The 27,259-nt window shown below is 40.7% G+C and overlaps 1 protein-coding gene across 1 annotated transcript in view; it reads left to right on the plus strand.

Annotated features, from left to right (window-relative positions):
• MTOR (mechanistic target of rapamycin kinase) overlaps positions 1-26,741 on the plus strand; it is a 63,880-nt gene extending 37,139 nt beyond the window's left edge. Inside the window, exons 31-58 of the mRNA XM_005143665.4 lie at positions 1,546-1,646; positions 2,497-2,612; positions 3,968-4,045; positions 4,314-4,421; positions 6,492-6,617; positions 7,241-7,372; positions 10,870-10,985; positions 12,278-12,395; positions 13,138-13,344; positions 13,964-14,064; positions 14,324-14,420; positions 14,883-14,981; positions 15,299-15,421; positions 16,012-16,194; positions 16,859-16,993; positions 17,292-17,466; positions 17,676-17,811; positions 18,503-18,650; positions 19,533-19,655; positions 20,127-20,209; positions 21,700-21,772; positions 22,289-22,363; positions 22,865-23,000; positions 23,395-23,460; positions 24,162-24,242; positions 24,530-24,610; positions 25,160-25,265; positions 25,754-26,741. Of these exons, the coding sequence (XP_005143722.1) occupies positions 1,546-1,646; positions 2,497-2,612; positions 3,968-4,045; positions 4,314-4,421; positions 6,492-6,617; positions 7,241-7,372; positions 10,870-10,985; positions 12,278-12,395; positions 13,138-13,344; positions 13,964-14,064; positions 14,324-14,420; positions 14,883-14,981; positions 15,299-15,421; positions 16,012-16,194; positions 16,859-16,993; positions 17,292-17,466; positions 17,676-17,811; positions 18,503-18,650; positions 19,533-19,655; positions 20,127-20,209; positions 21,700-21,772; positions 22,289-22,363; positions 22,865-23,000; positions 23,395-23,460; positions 24,162-24,242; positions 24,530-24,610; positions 25,160-25,265; positions 25,754-25,769 (3,139 nt within the window). The 3' untranslated portion in view covers positions 25,770-26,741. The remainder of the gene's footprint in view (positions 1-1,545; positions 1,647-2,496; positions 2,613-3,967; positions 4,046-4,313; positions 4,422-6,491; positions 6,618-7,240; positions 7,373-10,869; positions 10,986-12,277; positions 12,396-13,137; positions 13,345-13,963; positions 14,065-14,323; positions 14,421-14,882; positions 14,982-15,298; positions 15,422-16,011; positions 16,195-16,858; positions 16,994-17,291; positions 17,467-17,675; positions 17,812-18,502; positions 18,651-19,532; positions 19,656-20,126; positions 20,210-21,699; positions 21,773-22,288; positions 22,364-22,864; positions 23,001-23,394; positions 23,461-24,161; positions 24,243-24,529; positions 24,611-25,159; positions 25,266-25,753) is intronic.
• Positions 26,742-27,259: the final 518 nt, after the last annotated feature.

A 27,259-nucleotide genomic window follows, 5' to 3' on the forward strand; every position in this document is an offset into this window, starting at 1 on the left:
AGATGAGGGTGAGGCAGATTGGGTGTAGCTTTTCCAGTAGGAAAAATAGATCCTCTTACTGAGCACAGTCATCTTTTCTTACTCTTACTCAGTCATCTTTTCTAGGAATAGACAGTTCCCACCTAGGATTTATGGAATTTCTCCTTCCTACAGGACATGTATTCATGGAAAGTGTCCTCTCAACCTCCTGCTTTTTCAGATATCAGTGATAAATATACTACAAAAGGATGCTTTTCTTCTGTTGGAGCTAGATAACTTGCATCTGTAGTGAATAAGAGCAGTCTAATCTCACAAAGAACTGTCTACTTGCTCTTGTGGAATTGCAAATGTCCTACAATTCAGAGGTGCCTTTGCTGTTTGCTACCTTGCAACTGGCTGTAGAGACATCATCCTGAGGCTGAGGGTTCTGTGGTTTGCCTACTGATATTCTTCTGTAGTGTTTAATTTGACTCTTTGAGCTGCTGGAGTCTGCTTGCAGAGTATGACAGTTAATCCAGAACTGATACTATGCAGCATCGTTATTTCACTATTCTGTGCAGTGATGTTTTGGAAGGACAGCCAGAATATTCTCAGCCATTTGTCTCCTGATGCAGTTACATCTGCAAGAGCTGTGCTACTGTATTAGCACCCATGAGGTCCTGATTTACTGCTGTTGCTAGGTTGGGCTTGTTTTTTCATTTCTTTCGTGGGTTTGGGGTTTGTTTTTTTTTTCCCTCCTGGGCCATTAATCTGTCAGAATGACTGTCTTGCCTGGGGCAGCCCATTGGTTCTGTTTGACTAACTCATCTTCCTTCTGGGGAGGGGAGAAGACGACAGTGGAGATGGCAAGGTGGCCTCCCACACAGTTGGCAGCTATTCCGCTGCTACAGAGTATCCAGCCTGAGAAATTCAGGAACTGCAACACCCACAGAAATTAGTTTGATTAATGGAGCATTCCCAGTTGATTTCACAGTAATAATATAGAAAATCCTGATGCTTCCTTTCTGTTGGAGATGAAAGATTCAGTTCCCCACTGAGATCTCGCCATGACAAGTCTTCCTACAAGGTTACAGCAGCACTGATTCTCTAGTCTCTGTCTTCAAACTTGACGATGTGTTTATCCAAAATGATTGATAGCAGGAGCCATGCACAAGCTATTCACATGCTTTGTTTCTGGTACTGACACTTGCAAAAAAAGTAAGTGTTCCTCATTTGGTGTGGTTTGGTCTCTTCCTGGGGATGGTTTGGGTTGTTTTGTGTGTTTGTAGATTGGAGTTGACAGTTCAGTTTGTAAAGTAGTCTTTGCTAACTGCTGAGGAACAAATGCAAACCTTTGTCTGGAGTTTTGCATTCAAAGCATAATGTGCCTTGAAATTCTTCTCTGATGATAGGATCTTTGTCATCAGCCTAGCATGTCTGAGCTGGCCAAAGGAGAAGAATCTTGTTCTCCACTCTATAAGGAATGATGGGGCTGGTGGATATCTTATCTGTGGAAAGCAGTTGTTTAACAAGGTGAAGCTCTTAGAAGAGGCTTTTTGCTGATCCAAAATTGTGGATTCTTCTCAGGGGGCAGCTCCACCAACAGTGCTGTGAAAAGTGGACACAGGTCAATGATGAAACTCAAGCTAAGATGGCTAGGATGGCTGCTGCTGCTGCCTGGGGTCTAGGTAATGTATCCTTCTGTGGTGGGATATGACAGCTCACAATGTGGGAGCACAGATAGTTTTAACTGCAGAACTCCAAGATGTAAGAAACAGCAAAATCAAAGAACAGAATTATTTACATTGGGCAGTGAAGCGTCATTCAACACTACATTTACATAACGTCTCCCAGCATGGTCTCAAGCAACAAAGAGACCATCTTACTGGTCTGAGCATATGATCAGTTGCTTAACTGGTCCCTTTTACTTAGTCTTACATTGAACATTGCTCAATTGTGGAATGACATTAATAGAATTTCTCAGATTTGTGTCAGACTCTTATTTACAAAGTAGAACAATCTGTTGGGCATTTTGCTAAGTTGTGTCTGCTGAGTAGACAATCTTCAGTGGAATAAATCTATAAATGGTCCAACTATCTGTTATGTTGATAGGCAGCAGTTTACTGGAGAAGCTTCTAAATCACTTGCTGCCTGCCAGCCTGTGCTGAGAAAAATTCATCTTTTGCTTCGGGACACTAATTCACTCAAATGTTCTGGAAATGTCAGCATTTCAACTTTTTCATTACAAGGAGTGCAAGAACCTTTTCCATGAGGTTAACAATTTGCCTAAAAGAAAAATGCCAGTGGTTTTGCTTGCCTATAACGTTATCTATGTATATATACAGTTTATGTGTATGTATATATACAGTTTCTGTATATAACACAGACTGTCCCTGCTAAAGACAAGCTTCTGGAGACCTGACTTAAATGTAGAAGTCCATACAGCATTCAGGCCTAGTTGCTGATACCTAAGCGCACTATAGCACAGTCCTGTTGCAGAGAAAGCTGTTGTATAACTGAGGATATCTGTCTCTGCAGGTCAGTGGGATAGCATGGAAGAATATACCTGCATGATCCCAAGGGACACCCATGATGGTGCTTTCTACAGGGCTGTATTGGCTCTTCATCAGGACCTCTTCTCGCTGGCTCAGCAGGTAATTATCTTCCTTGTTGGCTTCCCAAAACCTAGCCTAAGTTGAACTAGGCTATACGGCTGCATGTAAAGACAATAGCTTTAAACAGCCTGTCTTAAATAACCTGTGAGTTGCTCAAAACCTTTTTATTCCACTGATGTATTAGACCTTAATGATTGAGCTTATCCTGTATTTTCAGCACTGAAACAGCACTGAATATATGTAAACCACATGAATATATGTACAAACACAGGACTGAATATATGTACAGATAGTAGTGGTTCAGTGCAGTAGAGTGTAAGAATGTTGCACTTCTTCTTAGGCTTCTTCACTTCTATGTCTGTTCTCTAGAGAAAGGATTATTTCAGCAGAGGTGAAACTTGGTAAAAGGCATTCATGCCTTAAGACACACATAAGATTCTTTGTAGGTGTTCTGTGCACTTCTGTCTGTTGCAGCTTTTTCAGTGAATTGTTCATATCCACCGCGTACCAGAATTTTTCCTTTAATTTTTCTGGTAACAATTACAAATCCTAGATCAATAGGAGAAATCAAGGTAAGGAATCATCTGTTAAATACATCCATATTGGCATGCTTTCTCGCAGAGGAGTTTTGCAGAGTGACTTTTTCCCCTCTGTAAACGTGGAGCGTGTTATTTACTTTCCAAAGAAGCTCAAGTATCATTTCTCAGAATTGTTATGTGCTGGCTTGCCAGCTTAGATAAAGGAGCAATTCAATCTGCTCTGTCAAAACCCATACGTGGATTTTCAGGTGATGTGCCCAGTAGAATTAGCCAGGCATTCAGAGGTGTAGAGTTTGTGATTAACCTTTAACATTTTGAACAGGAAAAACTATAGATGAGAGATTATATAATGACTGGAACCAGAGCTGGGTTTATTTCATGCTTGAAGAGCGTATCTTGGAGGAGGAAGAATGGAATTTGCTGCCCTATGAAATTCATGAAAACCTGTTGGGTTACATAAAACATAGAAAGCTATTTTCTATCCCCATATATTATCAAATGATGTGTCTTGAGGCTTTTTTGTAGATGACTCTCCTGCACTAAAATGTGAACCTCTTTTTCTCTCTTTAAATGTTACTAATGATGATCCCTACATGACAGTAGGATTAGAAATACTGCAGTTTAGTATTTTTTAGTACAAATTTCAAACTGTGCAGGTAATAAATGAAACCCCATTGACTTCTCCTATATTGGACACCCGTTTTCCTGCCAAATCCTTCTATTAGTCGCATCCTTTCGTGGTTCTTGTGGAAGAATGGGAACAGAGCCGTGAGATGAAACAGATGAATAGCAGTTCCATCAGTCGGCTCTAGATAAAGCATACCACATTTGCACCACTTCATTGTTTTATTTCAGTGCATTGACAAAGCCAGAGATCTGCTAGATGCTGAGCTGACTGCCATGGCAGGAGAGAGCTACAGTCGAGCCTATGGGGTAAGTGTGTCTCAGCCTTCATTCTCCTCGTTGCTGCTTCAGACTGTTTCTAGAGGTTGCATAAAACTTCTGAGTAGTGCTTGCATTTAAGGTCCATTCCAACCCAAACCACTCTGTGATTCTATGAGTGTCTAAATACCAGTATATAGCAGTGGATTCTTTACCTGTTGGGCAGCATATGTACTTAAGATTTTGATGCCAAAATACTGTTCCTTAATTATAGATGTGCTCTGTAGTGATTGGAATGGAATGTGATTGTTTCCTTCAGGCTATGGTATCCTGCCAGATGCTGTCAGAGCTGGAAGAGGTTATCCAGTATAAACTTGTACCAGAGCGCCGTGAGATCATCCGCCAGATCTGGTGGGAAAGACTGCAGGTACATCTATGTAAAGATCAAGGATGGAGATGCTGATGTGCTGTGTGATGTGATGATGTGAACAGCTTCCTTTCAAGTCAGTGTGATGGCTCAGCAAGTCTTTCCATTCCTTTTTTCCTCCTAATAGCATACATGTTTATATGCTGTGTGCTTTCTCCTTTGCATTTGTTCTGGTGGTTTTTGGTTTGGTTAATGCTCCTGAGGTGTCTACTGATGTGACACTTAGTAAGGTGATTTAAGCATTGGAATAGATGTGTACAGAATGGAGACACTAGTAACAGCTCCAAAGCTGTTTATCTGTGTTGGATCCCACCCAGCAATACTGGTTTGGATAAGGCTAGTTTGAACTTTTTACCTGGTTGGCTGCATTCAAAGAAACACATTCCCTCACAGTGCTGGAAAACTGGACAGAGAATTCACATTTGTGAAGGATTGTCCTGTTCCTCTTGTTTTGCCCTCTTACAAGGACATTTCCAATTGACTGGTGGCACTCAAGGACATGATCTAGTGATAGACTTGGCAGTGTTATAGGTTTATGGTTGGACTTGATGATGTTAAAGGTCTTTTCCAACCTAAATGAGTCTGATTCAGTGATTAGCCTTGTCCTCTTAAAAGGCCTTTAGCAATGCTGCATTTCCTGTATTTAAAGAGAAGATTGTCCTTTCTTACTCTAAACAGCAAAAATTCAAAGCACCTCTGAAGATTTAAATCAGCCAAGTATTTGGAGACTATTTGCTTACAAGAGGCATCCCTACAGTGAAAGTGAACATCATCCGCTGAAGTTATTCCTACAGGAATACTGTTTAAAGAGGTGATTCCTGCAAGGGAAGGAGAGGGCGAAAAAAAGCATAATTAGGGCAAAATGCTTTCATTACACCAACTTCCGATATGCTGCCTGAAGGAAGAATTCCTCCCTGTGCAGAGTTCCTCACTCTTAATTTCTTTATCTGCCTCCTTATGAAAAGCTGTTACTGTTGCCTATTTTGTAGCTGTTTGGGAAACTGTGACAAAGCTGTTAGTCTCCCATCTGCATTCCTGTCTGGAAAAGCTCGGGACCATTCCTGAAATTGAGAGTGACAGGAAGTGTAATGTCTGACTACAGCTGTTTATAGTCCTAAAAACAGTACATACAGTTCTTGGACATTTTATAGCTGCTTTTTAATAAACTTATAATGCCTATTGGACTAGGTTTAACTGGGTGTTAAGGAACAAGCCTTGCCTAGCTTCCCAGCCCTCAATTTAGGGGGAAAAGGGAAAGAAATAGCTGTTTTGGTGCCAAAATGCTTGATGCCATTGGAAATTCTTTTGTTTACCTCAAAACTAAGTCTTAGTGGACTCTGGATTGATACAAACTTCAAAGCATCACTGTTACTATGAAGCACTTGGCCATTACAGCAAGTACCATGCATTTGGTTGTTACTGTCCCTTCCACAGTTCTACTTCTCTTATAGCATCCTTGAACATCTGAAATACAGACTTGTCCTGCTCTGACAATGTTGTGCTTCTCCCTTCAGACAGACAAGAACCAGACAGTGCTTGCACAAGCAGCATAGCAGTTGGAACTGCAGTTTCTGGCAGAGTTAGCAGTTCAGTCATGCCAGCCTCTAAGAGCAACACATGCAAGGAGAAGAAAAAGGGTGATAACAAAAATATCTTTGCAACCGTTTGGTTTTGTACCATCTTGAGATTTGTCACTGTTTAAACCAAAATAGGCTTTAAAACTAGGTTGAAAAAGTTATAAAACTCTCTACTTGTTTTGGAATTGCACAAAGAGCTTTTCTGATTCTTGCATGCATTTCTGCTTCAGAAGCTTTCCTCCTTTTCCCATTAGAGGCTATTGTTAGACTTCAAACACTGAGCTGGCTATAGAGAACAAGAGTCAAGGACTTAACCTTCTCCACACATTAATGTTAAAGAAATAGCCACTTAGTTTGTAATGTTGGCCTGTTGTGAATTATGGGGGCTGAAGTCTCCCACCTTGGGAAAAGTCCCTTTGGATTCTGAATTAAGGCTCTGTGGAGTAGAATGGAGATGAAACGCTAACAGGTTCTCTCTTCTTTTTTCTCTCAGGGCTGCCAACGAATTGTGGAAGACTGGCAAAGAATATTGATGGTCCGATCTCTTGTTGTAAATCCCCATGAGGACATGAGAACTTGGCTCAAGTATGCCAGCTTGTGTGGCAAGAGTGGGAGACTGGTGAGCATGATCAGGCTCTACCCTCTAGAGATAGTTGGCTTTGTTGTGCTGCTTCAACCTTGAGCATTTCCGAACACTTTAATTGTCAAAATGGGATGGGCTCTCCTCTGAGGAAGAGACTGGTCACTTGTTTAAATGCTGAAACTGTAACCAGTGTAGGGTTCATCCTGGTAGCCAAGGTTGTTTTTGTGGAGCCTGGGAGCCTTGGAGCCCATTTTTTATTGGGTATTCTACCAGAAAGTTCTTATGCAGCATTGGTAGGCATAATAGTGCTCTCTACATTGTAGATTTGACAGAGGGCTTTAGCAGTGTTGTTATCATTGAACATTAAAATCCTATTTCAGCATTTACCACAAGATTTATTACCAAAGCTACTTGCAACAGAGATTTCACACTCTTTACTGGCTTCTGAAATGAGAATCTAATGCTCTGATCCCATTGAAGATGTATGGTTTATTATATGATATTCTTATGAGTCCAGGGAGTGGTAACAAAGCTGCTGTTTGTTTTATCTGGAGGGTTGGAGATATATTTTTAGTGGCAGGTAGGTCTGTGATCAATATGAAATGGAGGTACGAGTGAGCTTGTTTTAACCTGCCTTTTCTCTTTGCGACTTTCTCCAGGCTTTGGCCCATAAGACACTTGTCCTGCTCTTGGGGGTAGATCCATCTCGACAGCTGGATCACCCACTGCCAACAGTTCATCCCCAAGTGACTTATGCATACATGAAGCACATGTGGAAGAGCGCCCGCAAGGTACTGAAGAGCATCATACTCTTTATGTTTTATTGCTCAGGTTTCGTGCTGTGGCACACACATGAGCTCTTAATAATCCCCTGAACAGCATTAAGGCTGAAGGTTTTATTTTTGCTCACCTAAAAATGCATAATGAATCCCTTTCCTTATTGTTATTCTGAAGGTAAGCTTTTGAAATCTTCCTTTACAACACTGTAGTGACAGGGAAGGCCTGGCCTTAATTTTATTTCCTACATGGAAAGATTATTTTAACTAAACCAGTATCAGGTACCCGAGGGATGCAGTCAAGATTAATGGTCTGGAGTAGCAGATCTTCTGTCTTCACTAGGGTTTTGCTGTGTGGGCTTGGTACTTAACTTTTCATCCACTATTCTGATTGCCAGGTTTCCACACTGTACCTGTGGCCAGGGTTACGTGTTGAAAGAGGGGGGGTTTTATTACGAGTCTTAGACAAGTATCCTGAACAGTTTGTACTTAGCTGCTGAGCAGAACTGACTTCTATTAAGGGCATTATTGAAAATTTCTAACTGAAAGACAGCTGAAAAGTACATAGGGTTTTGTCATGGGAGCAATTTGGCTCCAAAGAGCCTGGGGTGAATGTTTTTGACATTGCAACACAGGGAGAATTTACATAATCAAATCCAATAAGCTCCAGACTGGATAACATATCTATTTTTTTTAATATACATTAAAGCCTCCATTTATCCTCATATTCTGCCACATCTTTTTCATTTTTCCTGTCTTTGGGATTGCCAGCACTGGAGCAGAGCCATTGCTTATGGGAACATTGCATGACCTAACTATTCTCATTTGAATGTAAAAACCAGAAGGGGCTGCTGATGAGGCCCTGTTCTATTGGCTTTGTAAAACTGTGCAGTGGTCTCCCACTTGTTTCAGTAAGTGGCCCAAGAAGCATATGGGTCTTCTCTGCTTGTGCCTTCAAGTGAAAGTGGACTTCTTTGTGTTTAGCCTGTGATAAAGAAATAGACAAGATGCAGAAACTGATGCAGTTGCAGAAAGCAGAATGAAAGAAGGCATAAAGATAAAGGGGGTGGAAAAGAGAATGTATCTGAACTAAACTGATGCAAGAATATGTGGAGCCCATGAAGACAGGAAAGAAAAAGATTGGAAAAGCAGCAAAGATGGGAAGGAGGAACAGATGTGGTTAGAATAGCCTCCTCTTGCTCATTGAATGATTTCCTATTTAAATACAGTACATAAGCTCTGTGTCTAAGGGTTTGGGTTTTTTCCTTCTAACACATTAAAACTGGGTGGTGTTTACAGTGCTGAGGGAGGAATGTTTTACCCAAGCTAGCTCTAATCCTAGACCTGCATGCAAGGCTCAGCCCTTTCTCTCTTCTGCAGGAAGGGCTGAGTCAATGATTCATTCCTTTGAGGCACTTGGAAATTAGATACTTAAAATGCATGGTTAAAGGTGCACTCTGAGACAGAAGAAGCTATCTTAGGGTACAATAAAGTTTGCAGCCTGGAGTGACTCTTAGTGTTTGGTATAAACACTTGAAAGTGTTTAGAGAATTCTGGTACCAGAAGCGTTATGTGATTGGGTGTATCCTGATGTCCTAGTTGAGTGACTGTCATTGACTAAATAATACGTAGTTGTACCCAGTGGGGAATGTAGACCAGAATTCATACAGCTCTGTGTATTCACTTGATTTGGTATCCTAAGTAATAAGCTGCTGAAGTAGGTAGGAAATGACCATTTTCTGTAGCTGAAGAGTTCAAGTTAGGTTGGTTGACCTAAAGCCTTTTCTTTCCTTGCCAGTTTTCTTCCTGCTGGATCTGGCATCTAGACAGAAACCAGCCTCATAGCACTTGCAGAGCTGCACAACAATCTTTTCTTACACGTATAAAAAGATTGATAAGTAAAGCCTGTTGCATTTCTTCTAACAAGGACCTTTGCCAGCAGCTGCATTCTGCAGCCTGTACCAGAACAAGGCTGTGTACAGACTAAGGAATTCAGTTGTTAAGTTGTCTCAGCCTTAAGTGCTCTGCCTGGTTTATGGTGATCAGTTTTCAGTATTAATGGAAACTAAGGAATGGATTGCTTGGGTGTGTGCAGATATGAGAGGGGCACATAACTGTTTGGCAGTATCCTTTTGTCTGTTTTTGAGAAAGAACAGAATAATTATTTATAAGATTGCTTTTTCCCTCTTGCCCCCTTTTAAACAAGTACCTAGGTTACAAGCTGTGGCATGGCCCCTGTTAATTCAGGATACTTTCTTTTCTTTACTTTCTTTTATTGCACCCTGGGCTAATACCCCTTTTCCTGACAATTGACTTGTGCAGGCTGACATTTAACCGGCATAGAGGAGGCATTTCAGCTCAGGTGATTCTTGCCTCATTCCTGTACATGGAACAGAAGTAAATTTGAGGCTTTAAAGCATATTATACAGTTTCTTACCTGAAATAATAGAATCATAGAATAGTTAGGGTTGGAACAGACCTTAAGATCATCTAATTCCAACGCCCCAGCCATGGACAGGGACACCTCACGCTAAAATGACTTTGCAGATTGCAAGAGCTTTACTTTGTTTCCGGTGAAGCATACATACTGTATTTTCATTAAATCTTTAATTTTGGGGTTTCTTACCCCATAATTCTTTCCAAGGAATTTCAAAAAGAGAATTCCCTCAAAATTTGGTAGTGCAAGTTGCTTTAGTGTTACTGCTTTATGTGAGCTGCTGGCAAAGGAGCAATGTACATTTGTATTTCTTAAACAGTTTTTAGGCTTTAATTAATTGAAACAACTCAAAGTTTACATCGATGGTGTGTACTGGAAGCCTCACCAAAGCTGAGGGGTTAGGAGGGAAGATCAGAAAGCTGCAAGTTTTCCTTCAGGCATTATCTTCTCAAATCATTTATTCTCTTTCAGGCCATAGCATGTTATAGGGAGGCTTCTCTGGATTCGTGATCCTGTCTGTTATTATAGTGACCTGCTCAGATACAGGTTGTAAGCTATGAACATCTGTTTGTTGGAATTGCTAGACTGTTTTCAGTGTCCATACTCAATTGCAAATGAGATGTCTCTATATCATACTAGAGCCTCACTCTGCCTGAGCAGTAACAGGACATTCTCTGCTGCTTCTTGTACAGGTGACATTGTCATTTTGCCAGAGTTGAGTTCTTGCACATCAGTGCACAATGGTGGCTTATCTTATGATCGGGCCTGCTTTTGGCTGTGTGTATGACATGAACGTGAGCCTAGCATTGGAATGAAGCGGTTGTTTGCTCCTCAGTGTAGCAATTCAGTGGCCGTATTTCTGAGACGTAGAGGATCTCTCACCTCTTCATTTACTTGGTGCTACATACATAGAGTATAAACTGGTTTTAGAAGGACGTAAATGGCTAAAGAGCTTTGAAAGGAAACAAAATGTATTTTTTACTTTCAATGAAAGTTTATTTCCACATTGTTTTTCTGTCCTATGAAGTTGTATTTAACCCCTGTGGTCCTTATTGCAAGCATCATCCCATTTCAGATTGATGCGTTCCAGCACATGCAGCACTTCGTGCAGACAATGCAGCAGCAGGCACAACATGCTATTGCAACTGAGGACCAGCAGCACAAGCAGGAGCTCCACAAGCTCATGGCACGGTCAGCATCTGGTGCTTGGATCCCCTTTAGCTGTTTGGTGAAGCTGATGTCTTTCCTGATGAGACTGCAGGGTCCATGCAGATGGCACATTTAGATGAAGCTCATGCTTTGATTAAAAGGATTGCTTTTCATTTCTCTGGTAGAGACCCCTTTGGTATTGCATTCTTACCTATTAGATAATTTTCAGTGAATGTTATTGTGACACATCAGTGTAAACAAGCTTGTCTTTGTCTCTGGCAGCTGGTTGGATTTTTCCAGCACTGTGGCTTGCTGGCAGAAGGCAGAGCTCTCAGCATGGCTATTTGGTTTTCAGGACATCCAGTCAGTAGGAAAGAAACACTTCCCACATGCCTGGCACATCTGTGCTTGGCAGCGTGTGCCCTTAATAAAGCAGCAGCGCTTTGGGCAAGAGGTGCCCAGCATGTGATGGTCTCTTAAAATATTTTTGCATTAAAACCACATTTTATAATCTCCATTTCCTCTATGCATCTGGAGGTGCCAGATCTGTTGTTCCCAATTTAAAGAAGCAGTTGCATAGGGCTTGCAATTGAAGGTTGGCCTTTTTTAAAGGAGGTATGCACTTAATTTGATTTTATGAGAATGGGAATTTGATAACACTGTCATCTAGTTTTTTTCAGAGTGACCATCACAGAAGATATGAGTAATGAGCTGCACACACTGTTCTTCTTGCACAATGCTTTCTGGAAAACTCAAAATATAGAAAGGGCAGCTGTGTAACTGTGATATTTAATGCCTGCTGAGGGAACAAAGTATTAGGCTTTGCACAAACCTTCACAGCCCCACCCTGCAGCAGTAAAAATAAGTTGTTTTCCCTTTTCTCTGGGAGGGAATGACTTAATGGGGTTCTGGCTTGGGGGAAGAGCAGTTGCTCTGTGTTTCCACTGTTGGTCTGTCACAGTGTTCTCTCCTGAAGGCTACTTCGTGTGGTGATAAGTATGGCTAGCCAGCACAAATGCTGTGTGCGTTTTATCAATAGCAATGAAGTCTTCTGATGCTCCTGTTAACTACTTCTTATTTTATAACTGATGGGAGGAGCAAAGTTTGACCCCCTTCTCCCTGAAAATTAAACTGTTTACTGGTTAGTCCCACACTTAGAAGTAAGATGTAGGTGTTTTGAACCTTACATGTTAACATGTGTGCTCCCAGTTTGCAGGAGAGTGGGTTTACTACATGAAATATCTTTCAGGCTTTAGATAAGAAGTCTGCCTCTTAATCCAACAAGCTTCATTTCAATCCTAGGTTCTGAGTCAATAATTCCTTTGCTTAACCAGGTGTTTCCTGAAGCTGGGTGAGTGGCAGCTGAACCTGCAAGGCATCAATGAGAGTACCATCCCCAAAGTCTTGCAATACTACAGTGCTGCAACAGAGCATGATCGCAACTGGTACAAGGTCAGTAAGGAAAAGCTGCCAGCATCATTGCAGAGATGAGTGAATTTGATCACATCCCATACTACAGCAAAGGAAGGTGTTCAGAGGAAGATCTGTAACTATCTGCCTTGTTACTGCGAGTACAAGTAAAACAACAGAGAAAACAGTCCAAGCAACAGTGAGATTCCTGTTTAGAATTTTATCTGGCTTGCAGAACTAGGCCGCAATTCAGTTTCTATTCTTGCTTTTGGGACTCTCTCTCCTGTCAATTAACAGGGAAGGAGAAAGGATAATCTAAATGGAAAAAACTAACTTACTCTGTATACTTGAACTAGAAAGTAGCCCTGTTGCTAACTCACCAAAGAGCCTTTGATTTCAGGGTTATGAAGTTTCAATTAAAATTTGGTGCCATCTCTTCCCTGGGGCAGCCATATCCTGCATTCCTTCCCATTACACTTCCCCTAGTCCTAATATATTAATCTTCATTTTAAGCTTTGAAAAATTAAGTTGTATGTGAATGGCATGTGATGTAATTTTTGCTACAGAGTTCCTGGCCAACGACTCACCTGATGTTATTTAAGATAATAAGACAGTTAAAACTACAAGCAATTAGAGAAACCAAAGCATTGAGTTGTCTGCAGGGTATTACTTACTATTGTTGTCTGTGAACTCAAAGGTTAGATGATTATCTCTAATAATTAGAAAGTACAGGTTGCAAAAAGGGTTCATCTTCTTTCTGACTTCTGTTCTCTGTTGTTGGCAGGCCTGGCATGCCTGGGCAGTGATGAACTTTGAAGCAGTGCTTCACTACAAACACCAAAACCAGGCCAGAGATGAGAAGAAGAAGCTGCGTCATGCCAGTGGAGCCAGCATCACCAGTGCTAACACTGAGGGCAGCAATAGTGAAAGTGATGCTGAGAGCACAGAGAACAGTCCCATCCCATCTCCAGTGCAGAAAAAAGTCACTGAGGTGCCCTTCTTCCCTCTTTATGTTGAGAGATTGGTATTTACTGCTTAGAAGTAAAATGTTACGGTGGGGAACAGGCTGCCTTGCATACCTGGCTTGTGGAAGCTGTCTGTGTGTGTACTCATAATTTACAGTAAAAGCGAGGAGGCTCAGGTTAACTCAGTCTTAAGGGTTTAGAAGGATTAAAAGTAATCCAAATGATCGTAAGTTAACTGTGAAGTAAAGCAAAGGCATGGATGGCTGTTGTAGGTGATGCTGTGTATATAAACAGGTTCTGCTGCTTAAGACCTTCATGAAAGACTCTTGAGGAATCTCTTACCTACCAGTTATAGTAGGGTTGTATTTTTTAGGCTGCTTTGCTGTCTGTAGTTTTGCCAACAGACTGAAGTATAAAAGCACTTCACAGTATATTCCCTCCCAGACTGAAAGACCTATAAACAGTCAAGCAAAACATAAATTCCAGAAGCAACATTTCCTTTGAAAAATATGAGCAGAAGTCAACTATACTGTGTATTAGGCCTATGTGTCCACATATTTCCTACTCTTTACCTTTGCTGTGTTGAGGATGCATGTGGACCAGTGTGTTTGTGTACAACTAATGCAGTATTTTTCATTCCAAAAGGATTTGTCCAAGACCCTCTTGATGTACACAGTCCCTGCTGTCCAGGGTTTCTTCCGTTCCATATCTCTGTCTCGAGGAAACAATCTACAAGACACTCTAAGGTACATAAAGCACATAGTAAATGAAATCCACCTGATAAGGGCACATGGTTCAACATCAGGTAGATGCTGTTCCTGCTTCTTGGTGTTATGGTTAAACAAAGAGAATGCTTCAGTCCAAGCTAATTTGTTAGATGGGTTGGCTTTTATACTGCTATCAGTAGGTTCCGGAAAGAAGAATCACTTGCAAATGGGTCTAAATGTATTTGACTGGAGTGGGATTTCTTGCTTCATTCCTAACTAACGTATTTCTCTTTTTCAGAGTCCTTACTCTGTGGTTTGACTATGGCCATTGGCCTGATGTGAATGAGGCTTTGGTAGAAGGAGTCAAGGCAATCCAAATAGACACTTGGCTGCAGGTAAGGAACACAAAGGGCTAAGAAAAATCTCAGTTCTGAGGGAGCCTGGGGGTTTGTCGCATGATATCCACAATGAAGCTTTGCTGAACAAGTCTTCTGTAGATGAGTGGTGAGAGCAGTGTGCAGTGCAATTTGTAACTGATTTAACAAGCATCTTTAACAGATTATTGCCTTATAGAATGGCTCTTGTAAATATGTAAAAAAGGCTTTATTTCTTACTTGAGCATTACACTTCAAGACACATCTTACTCTTTCCATAACAAAGTCATGTAAGTTTTGCACAGAACACTTGTGATCTTACTGAGCTGTTCTGTGCTCTGACACTGGAACTTTGTGTTATCCTCTGACCGTTTCAAAGATGAGTGTCTGCTTCAGGGACTGTGAGGTCTCTAATTGATGGCAGAACAAATGGTGAATCAAACACATTACAGGAATGTTTATTTTACTTGTCCTTACTATTAGGTTATCCCTCAGCTCATTGCAAGAATTGACACCCCTCGACCATTAGTAGGACGTCTCATTCATCAGCTCCTCACAGACATTGGACGGTACCATCCCCAGGTAAGCTTTGGATTAGAGGAGGAATTTCCAAGGACTGATAGCCAGTTAAGGCTAAGTAAAACCTGCTAAAAACAGTTTTGTTCTTCCAATTTGATTCAGGCTCTCAAAGTCATTCTGCTGCTCAGTGAATTAAAGTCTTGTCAGTTTTTCAGATTGGAAGACTTTTAATAGCAAATTCCTATCACCTCTTTCCAGAAGCAAGCTTGCTTTCTCTTATCTAGCCTTAAAGCTGTTATTTATTACTGTTTTGCTAATCTTTCAATGCATGTAGCTCTTCAGCATGGTTCTAAAGTATTATTGGTTCATGTCCCTTGTAGGCTTTGATCTATCCCTTGACTGTGGCCTCTAAATCTACAACCACTGCTCGCCACAATGCTGCAAATAAGATCTTGAAAAACATGTGTGAGCACAGTAACACTCTGGTGCAGCAGGCAATGATGGTGAGTACTTAGTGTATTGTGTTTCAAGAATGGGTGTTCCACAGGTATAGCAACACAAACTGACTCATTCATTGTTAATTTTGTTCTAGTACAATTAATTTGGGGTGGTTTTGCAATTGGTAGAAATTACAGTATTAGTATAATTTGAACAGAATGCTTTAAGAAGAGCCATAATGTTCAAACACTGAGTTCTTGTGTCTCCTTATGAATAAATTTCGAGGAGAAATAAATGAAGAATCAGTGTTCCATAAAGAGATAATGAAAAGTGAAAGCAAAACTCCCAGAGCATAGCGTGGAAAGAGTAATTTAATTCATGTGCTGTGAATTTTTTTAGTGAATAAATGAAAAGTAATACTTTCAGGTCAAACTACATAAATAAATGTCAAAGCCATAAAATAAGGTGAAAAAAGCCTCTTCAGCTCCTTGCATAAAAACAAGTGTAGCAGCATTGTAGGAGTTCTTGTGGCTCCCTCTAGCTGCCAGCAACAAATAAAATTATAAGAAGAAAGTAGCCTTGTGTTTGTAAGTCAATATAGAGTCATAGTGTTTTTTCCTTCAGGCATTGAATCACTTTTCCTGTCCTAAAACAGGTGAGTGAAGAGCTAATCCGTGTAGCCATCCTTTGGCATGAGATGTGGCATGAAGGGTTGGAAGAAGCATCTCGTCTGTACTTTGGAGAAAGGAATGTAAAGGGAATGTTTGAGGTGCTGGAACCACTTCATGCAATGATGGAGCGTGGGCCTCAGACTTTAAAAGAGACATCCTTCAATCAGGTATCACCAAATGGCCAGCTACATTCTGCATGCCCTCAAAGCTAGGCAGGACAGCTGCCTGCCCCAGATGTCTTACCTTACCTTACAAAGGACCTTTGCAGTCTTAATGCAAAGAGTAAATCTCTTGTGACTTGTTACATTAGTTGCAGACTTCATTACTGACATTTGTCTTAGATCTGTATCACTTTGAGGGATTACAGTGCTAAAGGGGCCACAGTAGTACAGATTGCCTTGGAGTCTTATATCAGCTGGACATCTGATAGGGTCTAGAAAACATATAGCTGTTCTGCAGTTAGTTCTTTTAACTCCAGTCTGCTTTACTTCAGCAACCACTAACACAGATAGTAGAGATGACCTCTCTCAACTTAGCAAAAGGGATTAATTTGAGTTTGTGAGCCTACTGTTAAAGGGTGATTCCATTTCTGCTGTTGCCTCCTAAATAAAATCTATTTGTGAGCAACGTTGTCTGATAAACTCAGTGAATGTCTTGGATTCAGGAATTTCTGGATCTTTAATTCTGATAAGCTATAAAAATGTGAGATCAGGTATTTGTAATGTGGTTTGAAAGTAGGCTGTTATGCTCTTTGTCAGTTAAGAGATCTCCCCCTGTTCCACTATAGTCTGTAGAAATGTTTTTCCTCTGTTGTTTTCACTTCCTCCCTAGGCCTATGGCAGAGACCTGATGGAAGCTCAGGAGTGGTGCAGGAAGTACATGAAATCAGGGAATGTCAAAGACCTAACTCAGGCTTGGGATCTCTATTACCATGTGTTCCGGCGGATCTCCAAGCAGCTACCACAGGTATGTGGAGAGGTACAGTTCTGTTGTGGACCTTACATTGCAAGTTGTCAATACCAATCCTTGATGCATGTCTTTTGGTTATTAAAAACATTCAAACTCAGTATTCTGGAAATACCTCCATATGATTTGCTGCAAGTTTGCTGCTTATGCAGCACTTCCTGCAAGCATCTGCAGTATTGACAGTTGCCTGAACTGTTCTAGGTCCCTCAACAACATGAATTCTTCATTGAGAAGAATGAATCTCGTCAGTGAGATTTAACTGAAATTCTTGTGGTTGTATCTCTTCTGGTTTTGGCAGCTCACTTCTTTGGAACTACAGTATGTGTCACCAAAACTCTTAATGTGCCGGGACCTGGAATTGGCGGTGCCAGGAACGTATGATCCCAACCAGCCCATCATACGCATTCAGTCCATTGCACCCTCACTGCAGGTCATCACCTCCAAGCAGCGGCCCAGGAAGTTAACGTTAATGGGTAAGAGAGAGCAGTTTTCTCTTAGCTCTTTTAGTATGTAAACAGTCAAACTTCACATTTACCAGGTAAAACATCATCTACATTTCCTTTCAGATGAGACATTTCTTAGTGGTCTGACTACCACATTTAGCAGTTCTTGCATGCACGTGTATTTACTCCTGTCTATTTGTTCAGCAAAAGTAAACTTTTGTGTATTAACTCCTTTGCAGGAAGCAATGGGCATGAGTTTGTCTTCCTTCTGAAGGGTCATGAAGACCTTCGCCAAGATGAAAGAGTGATGCAGCTTTTTGGGTTGGTCAACACTCTGCTAGCAAATGACCCCACATCTCTTCGTAAGAACCTCAGGTGTGTGCTGTGGGTAATCAGTGTGCTTGTGTACAGTGACACCCTGTGTTGGTGCAGTGTCCAAGTGACCCTTGGCACAACCAGCTGGTTTGTGAGGGCAAATCTTGGAACAAAGTAAATTAAAAAAGAAGGAACAAAACTTTCCTAGAATTCAGAATAGGAGGAGGAATTGTGTTCTGAGAGGATTGCTTGTTTTATTAAATTGAAATCCCATCCTCTAAATAGTTATGGTCTTTGAGATAACCTCTATTTCAAGGCAGTGAGAGCGCTGCCTTAGGAGCCTGAGAACAGGAGGGTTTGGCAAGGATTTTTTCATTATAGTCACCAAATAGCTGAGTAAATGGTCCCTTACTGCAGTTCTGTGCAGTTCTGTACAGTCTGTGTCAAGCATGAACATATCAAATGTCATGAGCAAACAGTAGATCACTGTGAGTGATATAATGTGTACGTTCTGAAAGCAGTCTTTCAGTGGAAACCACGTAAGCTTTGAGAATGTCTGCAGCCTGTCTGGTAGCAGTCTATCCAAGTGGATGTTTCAGGCCTCTTGGAAAAGAAGAAAAGCAGAGCAACTACTGAAGAGACAATTTAGATCAGAATCAGATTTAGTAGCAGTTGGTTAAAGCATCTTGAAATGTAACAATTCACAATATACAATGATTTGATCTCTGATTCTCCCTTTCTTTTCCTGTAGCATTCAGAGATATGCTGTTATTCCATTGTCTACAAATTCAGGCTTGATTGGTTGGGTCCCCCACTGTGACACACTGCATGCACTCATACGAGACTACAGAGAGAAGAAAAAGATCCTGCTCAACATTGAACATCGCATCATGCTGAGGGTAAAGGCCAAAGCTGGCAGAGTTCTTGATACATTCTTTTAGGACTCCGATGTCTTAATGAAGAATAATGATGCACAGCTTGTTCTTCCTTTGCCTGCTCTTTGATTGCTATTGGTACCTGCAATAAACGCAGAAATATCAGATAAGAGTTACAAAATGCTACCAAGAGGTAAAATTGGCCATGTTTTTATTTGTTTCTCCTTTCCTGTTTTAGCAGTAACCACAAGTTGGTACCATCTGGTGACTAAAATGTGTTTGGAATTATGTGGGACTGTAATGTTCCTTATACAAGATACCATGCCGGTGGCATTTACAAACATTGTGTCTAAGCAACAGGGCCAAAATTAGACAGACTGGAGACACTGAACATTACTAGAAAAATTGGAATTGCCAGCCAAAGAGGAAGGCATGTGCCAACATAGAAAACTTATTTGGATTGTGGGTTTTGAAAAAATCTTGCCAATTAAATATGGCTGTGGATGACTTTGTGGATGCTAAATCATTTGCTTTCCAATTGAAAGTTAGCTCTTCACTGTTGGGTGGTCATTTCACTGGCATAGGTTGCCTAAAGAAGTGATAAATGCTCCATCCCTGGCATGGTTCAAGACCAGGTTGGAAAGAGCCTTGAGTGACATGGTCTAGTGTGAGCTATCCCTGCCCATGGCAGCAGGGTTGGAACTGGATGATCTTAAGCTCCTTTCCAACCCAGACCATTTTATGATTCTATGATCTCACTGTGTTTGGGAACATCCTGGTCATTCTGCAAATAACTTCAATAAAAACTTGATATGAAATGATTTGTGATTACTGTTTCTCATAGTACAGCCAGGGATTGCTGAAGGTGGCACTTTAAAATTGCTGAGTGTCACTTCTCAATTCTAGATGGCTCCAGATTATGACCACCTGACTCTGATGCAGAAAGTAGAAGTATTTGAACATGCTGTCAATAACACAGCTGGTGATGACCTTGCCAAATTGCTGTGGTTGAAAAGTCCAAGCTCAGAGGTGAGTTCAGCACATGTAATGGCTTGTATTTGGCAATCAGCGTAATGTGGGATTACTTTCTCTGCAGAATGGGTGAGAGGTAGTGTTTATTCATCATAAGCTCTGGATGAATCACTGCAGAACATGTATCTTTGAATGTGTATCCCTTCACAAGAGGCCTTCTTACAAGGCTCAGAGCACAATGGTTCTGCCAGAGTGCAGTCCTAAGTACAAGACTGAAAGCTGAAGCTCCACATGCTGTGCATGGAGAGAGAAAAGCAGGAGCCTTAGAATATATTCTCTTAATGGCTTAAATGTCTAATTCAAGGCCAGAGGATGTTTGAAACCCCTTCAGGCTTATGGAGTCTGTTGAATCTAAGCATATCACAGTTTCCCTTTATGTATAATGCAAGTAGTTAATGTAGAAATCAAAATATAAGCTGAAACATGTGACATGCTCTCCTGGCTTTTCTATTTTATCTCCACTTGTAGGTGTGGTTTGACAGAAGAACAAACTACACTCGTTCACTAGCTGTGATGTCAATGGTTGGGTACATTCTGGGCCTTGGGGACAGGTAAGTGAAGCTCTAAAGGTTTCTTTTAAATAAAAGCACAGACTGTGAAGGCCTGTCAGTTCATTCCTTGGATCTGTTCTTATGATAACATCTTTCATTGTGGTTATTGCTGTGTTGTAATGATACCCTCTTTCAGGACCTAATTGTGCTGCCATTGTTTTCAGCACTGCAGGCAGGAGATGTATCTTGAGTACAAATAGGAGCCTCTTTCATTTTGAGAGGAATACATGCAGGATTACATCAAGGACCACAGGTTCTAATTTGGCCCTTTTTTTTCACTCACAGAATGGGGAATCTTTCTCCATCCATTCTATAAAACAGAAACATTGACTTTTGCTACCAGTCTGCATGCTTGTGTATGCTTCATGCATATGAGATAGTGATTGTTTTGCAGGTCTGTTAGGATAGTACTCTACACCTAGCTTCTTGTGGTGGAAAGACTCACCATGACCAAGCATTACTTTTTGTTCCCTGAGGCAGCAAAAAGAAATCCAGAAACTATTTAGTGGCATAGGTCTTCTGAGTCTCCCTCCAAATGGGTTCAGTACCACTGCTCATTTTGCATTCCTTTTTGCCTGTGAGTACTTATTCTTTAAGGCAGGAGCCTTTAGTGCTATGTGTGTTGTCAGAGACACACATGAAGTCCCCATTAATACTCACTAAAGATTGCTCTGGTCTTAAAACAAATTAAAGTTAATGTTGGTTTATTACTTAACATGGTGCTTTTTCTGCCCTGCACTGCAGACATGTGGTGGAGGGAAGTATGTGCAATCCAAATGGATTGGGTAAATAATAATAAACAAGGTAAAATGAATGGATCTTTGATTTAGTATAAGGTTTACTGTCAGAAGGGGACATCATCACTTCCAAAATATTTTTGAAGACAGTGTTTTAGGTTTAAGGTCTATAATGCAAAAGCAGCTAAATCCTCAAGTGTTTACAAGACATAAAGCTTTTATTCTGGTTCTTAAAGGTCTTTATAATGAAATTATAAACCTTTGAAAATTGAATTAAAACAGAATTGAAACAAGTCAGCATGAATAGCGGCACTGTGGTTTTCCTGTTCCAGATTGATTTTTCTCTTCTGGTGGTAATCCAATTTACATTACTTCAGCTGTAGCATAACCCATTATATTTTTCTATCCTGAGAAAATGAAAAAGCATCAAACAAGTAGAAAAGTGTATCCTGACTGAAAAATAAATGTTCATATCCAGGAAATGAACTGATGCTTCTGGTCCAATAGGTTGTTTATCTTCCAAGGTGAGAAGATCTCTAACTCCTGAGAGGTAATTACAAAAATAATGTGATAGATGCACTGTCAGGAAGCTATTCTGTTCATCCTAAGATTGAAGATCTCAGCCAAGCAAGCTGTCACTGGCTGTTCTTGTTCATGAAGATAAATATCATTTCAGACTGGAGCGGCTGTGATTTACTGTGGGTTTTTATAATGGTCTGTCACCTTGTTTTTTCTCCTACTCCTTCATCAAAGACACCCCTCCAATCTGATGTTAGATAGACTGAGTGGAAAGATCCTGCATATCGACTTCGGGGACTGTTTTGAGGTAAATCTTTGTATTTGGACATTAAGGTTTCTGTAGTGATTCACATTTTCTGATGGGAACAGACATGAATCTATATCAAGGATAAACTGACTTTGGAGTCTCATCTCTTTGGCTCTCTTCTGGGTTTCACTTTACCTAGAGGCAAGGTGAAAATAATGGACACTTTACCTCAGAGGCGTGAAATGTCCCCACATCATGTCTTGGGGATTAGCTAACCACTAGAACAAGCAAAGAGATGCTAACACCACTTTTCCATACAATTTCTGGAAGCATTTTAAGCCGCAGGTAGTCTGTGTTACTGGACACTAGCAGCTGGGCACACATTTGGGTTTTCCCTGTTACTAAGGGGAACTTGTCCCCAAAATCTGTGGGAACTGAGGAACGTAAAGCGGGGGCTTAATTTTGTATTTGCAATACAACCTTCAAGATTGTAGCAGAACCCCCCACAATACTTATTAGCTTCATAAATAATAAGCTAGCTGTTAATTTACTGATTCTCCATCATTATGTGTTTAGGTTGCAATGACAAGAGAAAAGTTCCCTGAGAAGATTCCATTTAGGTTAACAAGGATGCTGACAAATGCTATGGAGGTAAGCATCCCCTCTTTAACATGACAGGCATTGTTCCTAGGGAAAACGACACCGATTTCTCAGTTTTTCCTGTATTTTCTGTGGTGGCTGAATCTCTCCACTCTTTAGAAGCCAGAGGTGTTAATATTTCAGCTGCCTTTTCTGTAAGTTAAAATATCTCCTGTGATCTTTAGAGTGTATTACAGTGGACAACAACTTTTTAATTGATACAAAAAAACCCACTGAAATTCCTCCAATCTTAGGCTTTCCTTAGTTTCCTCATTTCAATAGCTGTTTGCCTCAAGTAGACAAAGCCAATGACATAGTACTTCACAAAGACTATGTTAATGCCGAAGAGAGCTGCTTGGTTCGTAATGAACATTATAAACTTGTTGTCTTAATGAACAGAGTGCAGTGAATTCCAGTTCAAAGCACAAGCCATATCCTGCTCCCTGAATTTCAGGGTTAGAATTGCATAGTGAATGAAGCAGCATGGTTGATTCACTTCTTTCTCTTCTGAAGGTGACAGGTCTTGATGGCAATTACAGGATCACTTGTCACACAGTGATGGAAGTCCTGCGTGAACATAAGGACAGTGTCATGGCTGTGCTTGAAGCTTTTGTGTATGATCCGTTATTGAACTGGAGGCTGATGGACAGTAAGTGATTCTGATAAAGCAGTGACAGCAAGAGAGTAATCAGCCTGGTTTCATCTGAGAAATCCAGAAGCCTGAAATCCAGTGTCTGTTTGAAGACAAGCTGATGAAATGATTGGTTTGCACATGCTGTTTCTGTAGGCACACAGTTTTAGGATTGTAATGTGAAATCACCACTGAGGTTAAAACCTTAAGCACAGATACAGAACTAAGCCTACGAGCAAAATTTTTTGGGTTGCTTTTGTATTGGTTGTCATGGGGAGTTTGAAAGCTATTTTCAGGTAACATAAAATCTGGTGCTGGAGAAAGGCAGTCAAATCTGTATTGTTTGTGGACAAATTTGCTATGAAACACTGAAACTCCAGTTCATACTTTTCAACTCCTTATCTTCTTGCAGCAAATACAAAGGGTAATAAGCGCTCCCGAACAAGAACAGATTCCTACTCAGCCAGTCAGTCAGTAGGTGAGTAGAAAAGATGGTGTGTGTCATGAATGTTTGGAACAGGTTACTTCAGCAGTGCACAAGTCTGGGTAAATATTTTCAGTCCCCAAAAGTGAACAGACAAACAGCTTATTGTCATTAGCTGTAGGGTGGGAAGTGGTGAGTTCAGTACTGTGGCTCAAAAAGCAGATGCTCCTTTACAGTTAAAATAACACCCTTCTGGAGCACCTATGAAGCGTTGTACTCCAATCTGTAATTGATATGTGATTAGTTATTTACTCAGCTACCAAATATTAATGTGAAAACCTGGCAAGTAAGTATCTGACTGAATGTTGAGAGCTTTGTGTTGAATCTTAGCAGTTGTTTCCTATTGGACTGCAGGATAGGGACAATGTTCATATGAGGAGCTCTACAAATAAGCATACTTATTTGATTGTAATTTTAGGTTAATTGTATGTCATTTCAATGTATGTTTCACTTATGCTTTCATACAAAATGTTTCTAGAAGTTGGATCAGGCATTTTAGTATGTTAGCAGGGGAAACATAATGTGTGTTCCTGTGGTATGCTTCCATTAGGGGTGTGTGGTACACTTGATGACAGTCAACTAATGCTTTTCAAACTAGGTGATTAAGTTTTCTTAATGTTGCCAGAAGAACATTCTTTTATTTGCTTTTCAGCCTCACATTTATGCTTCAATGTTTTAATGACTTTTTTCAATAGAAATGTTGGACAGTGTGGAACTGGGTGAGACAGCTCATAAGAAAACTGGGACCACAGTGCCTGAATCCATCCATTCCTTCAGTAAGTTTGATTGGTGTTTCTATGCTGATGCAGAAATTGTTCTTAGATCAGAAAATTTCATCATGATCCAAGCACAGTTACATGAGATGGAACAGATACAGTTCCTTATCAGCATAAATGAGGAATTTAATTATCTGTGCTCTCAGTGCCAAAATGGACTGGTATCTGAGTTTGTTTGCTTTCAAAATGGTATTTGTGGTAATAGGGACGGGAAGATGTGACAGCAGTACAAATGCTTCTATCGTTCGGATGAAGTACTAATTCCTTTTCCTACTTCTGTCTTTTAGTAGGAGATGGTCTAGTGAAACCAGAAGCTCTAAATAAGAAGGCAATTCAGATTATCAACAGGGTTCGAGATAAGCTCACTGGTGAGCATGTTTTATCTTTATATAGGATAAACACAAAATCTGATGAGATGGATCAGCACTAGTTTGACTGTTTTGTATTTTGTGTTAATCCTTCAATTTAGCATATTTTGATGAAGTGGATGAGGCCATTTTCCTGGTTTTGTCTAACACCTAAGTACTGCTGCTGGATTAGGGACAAAAGAGCCTGTACAGATTTCATATTTTGCATGTCTTAGCTTGTTAATAGAAGTTGAATTTCTGCTGTCCTGTCCTTATAGTTTGTAGCATTTAGTTTTGAAATGGTATGCTCCTGAAGTTTAGAAGAAACTACTCCCACCTGCCAAATAATGTACTTGAAGGGTTAGGATGAGAATCCCAGATACTGGAAAGTTATCTATTGTTGGTTTATCCATTATTTGGAGAAGATAAAGGAAGAAACTATAATAATAGGGAAAATGGAGTTCTGGGCTCTGCATACCTTAGAGCACTTAATACACTGTAAAGGAAGGATAGTTAAAAGTCCTATTATGACTTCCATTCATGGCTTTTTTCCATCTTTTAATTTCCAAGGTCGAGACTTCTCTCACGATGAAACTCTTGATGTACCCACACAAGTAGAATTGCTCATTAAGCAAGCTACATCCCATGAGAATCTGTGCCAGTGCTACATTGGATGGTGAGTTCGTCATGCAGCTAAGGAAAATGTCACTCGTGTAGTTAGTTATACATAGGAGCCTTACCACGTATTGCATCTGCTCTAGGATATGTTGCAAGCCCATGACAATGATGCCATGGACAATCCTCTAAGAAAGTTGTTGTTATCAGTAGTGACAGGGATTTTAGAACATTTAAAACTGCCATCAGCCTCAATATTCTAAGTGTTTTAAATAAGGTATGTGGTGGTCTCTTCGGTTACAGTGCAGAACTACATGTTCTAAAGTAAAGATATTCTGAGAGTTAGCTAACTGTAGATTATGCTTAAGGAAATAGATCTTTATAGCATTTTTAAACATTAGTTAGCTGGAAAGAAGCATGGAGATCACTTATCAGCTTTTCCTGTACTAAAATAGTGCCTGGTTAGTATGGAATCTCAGTCCTTCTCAGTGTTGCCTTTGTGAAACTATATGCAAGTCAGCATTACTACAGTACCTTTCTTTTCTTTAGGTGTCCTTTCTGGTAACAGAAGATTCCAAAGTATCCACAGCCTTTTATTCTGGAGGCTTTTGCACTCCAAACTTGCTCTTCTACAAACACAAACTGAAAGTTGGACTGAAATACAGCCTTTGTCAAATACTTTTAAGTGTAAATGAAAAGAGTTATTGTATATTAAAAGTTGGTTTAAGCCAATGTATAGCTGCTGTTGGAAAAACACAAAGCTGTCTGAAACACAACACTTGATTTGGGTTTCCAGGACAGTGAAGACTGATTGTAACACAGATGTCTATTGTTCCACTTGGTCTTTGGGGAACTGGTGATCCATTGAAAATAACTATATACGGGTTTTGACTTACTTTGTAATGTAATGAAGTCATTTGCAGATTAATTATTGCCCTGGTCAGTCCTGTTGGTGTGGCTGCAGTGAGCTCAGTGCACTTGTGCAGCAGGCTTCCTTTAGGTTTGGGGGTGAGCTGGATAACTGGAAAGAGAAGCAAAGCAGAGTTTTACCATTGTGTCATCCTGTTGCCTTGTCTTCAAACTCGATTCTTGCCCCCAGATTGGGAACTGTATATCCAGTCATGACACTAGGGCAGGAGTTGTGGTACAGACTAGATCAGGGTATCAGAGCACATCCAAGAACCGAAGCCCTTGAGCTGAGCAGAGGTAGGTGCCTCTGCGGGTTGATCAGTGGCAAACTGGATGCAGGGTACAAATGAAATACCACTTGGGAGCTTCCCGCAGTGTCTGGGTTAAAAAGCAGTACTGGGAAATAACTAAGGAAAGTCAGTACTTGCAATGGGAGGCGGGGGTGGGGAGAACTGGTCATAACTTGAAACAGAAAATAATGCTTATTAAACATGAGGGTGAGGATAGAGTTATGATATATGAATTAAACATATTAAAAACAATGCACAAAATACAACAGAGTAGCCATGTTTAGATGCCATGTTGTATTGGAATATTTTTGTGCCAATAAATTACACCAAAATGTAAATGTTTTGACCGTGTTCTTGTTTGTTCCCAAGTACTTTTTAGGCAGAGACAGAGAGAAACAGACTAAGATCTATTTTTTTGGTAAGGTTTCCTGTTGCCATGGATATGACTTGTGTTTTCTGCATCAGTTCAGGTGATGGGCTATGTTTCCCTTCTGCTAGCAGCTGGAGGCAAAACTCCCAAGACTGAATGATGTCTGTCGCTTGTGTAAGAGAAACTTGACCATAGAACCCTTACATTTTAGTTTCCAGCAGATGTGATGTCATCTGTCGGGTAAGCACATCAGCTTCTTGGTCTCAGGGTCACAGCCACAGCTCGAGGCTGTGCCACTGTCCTGGCTGGGGTTCTTTGGGCTTCACCAGCCACTCGTGCTGGTGTTGTACCCCAGAAGTAACGTCCTCAGCCCCTTTCCAGGCACATTGTGGGGACTGCCCTGTGGGTACTTGTGGGGAAACAGAGCCGGGGGTCTCTCCTTTGATAAGCCCTGAGGGGTGTCCTTTGGGGACCCCGCTTTCTTCC

This window comes from Melopsittacus undulatus, chromosome 12 (genome assembly GCF_012275295.1).
Source record: "Melopsittacus undulatus isolate bMelUnd1 chromosome 12, bMelUnd1.mat.Z, whole genome shotgun sequence".
Taxonomy (NCBI): Eukaryota; Metazoa; Chordata; class Aves; order Psittaciformes; family Psittaculidae; genus Melopsittacus; species Melopsittacus undulatus.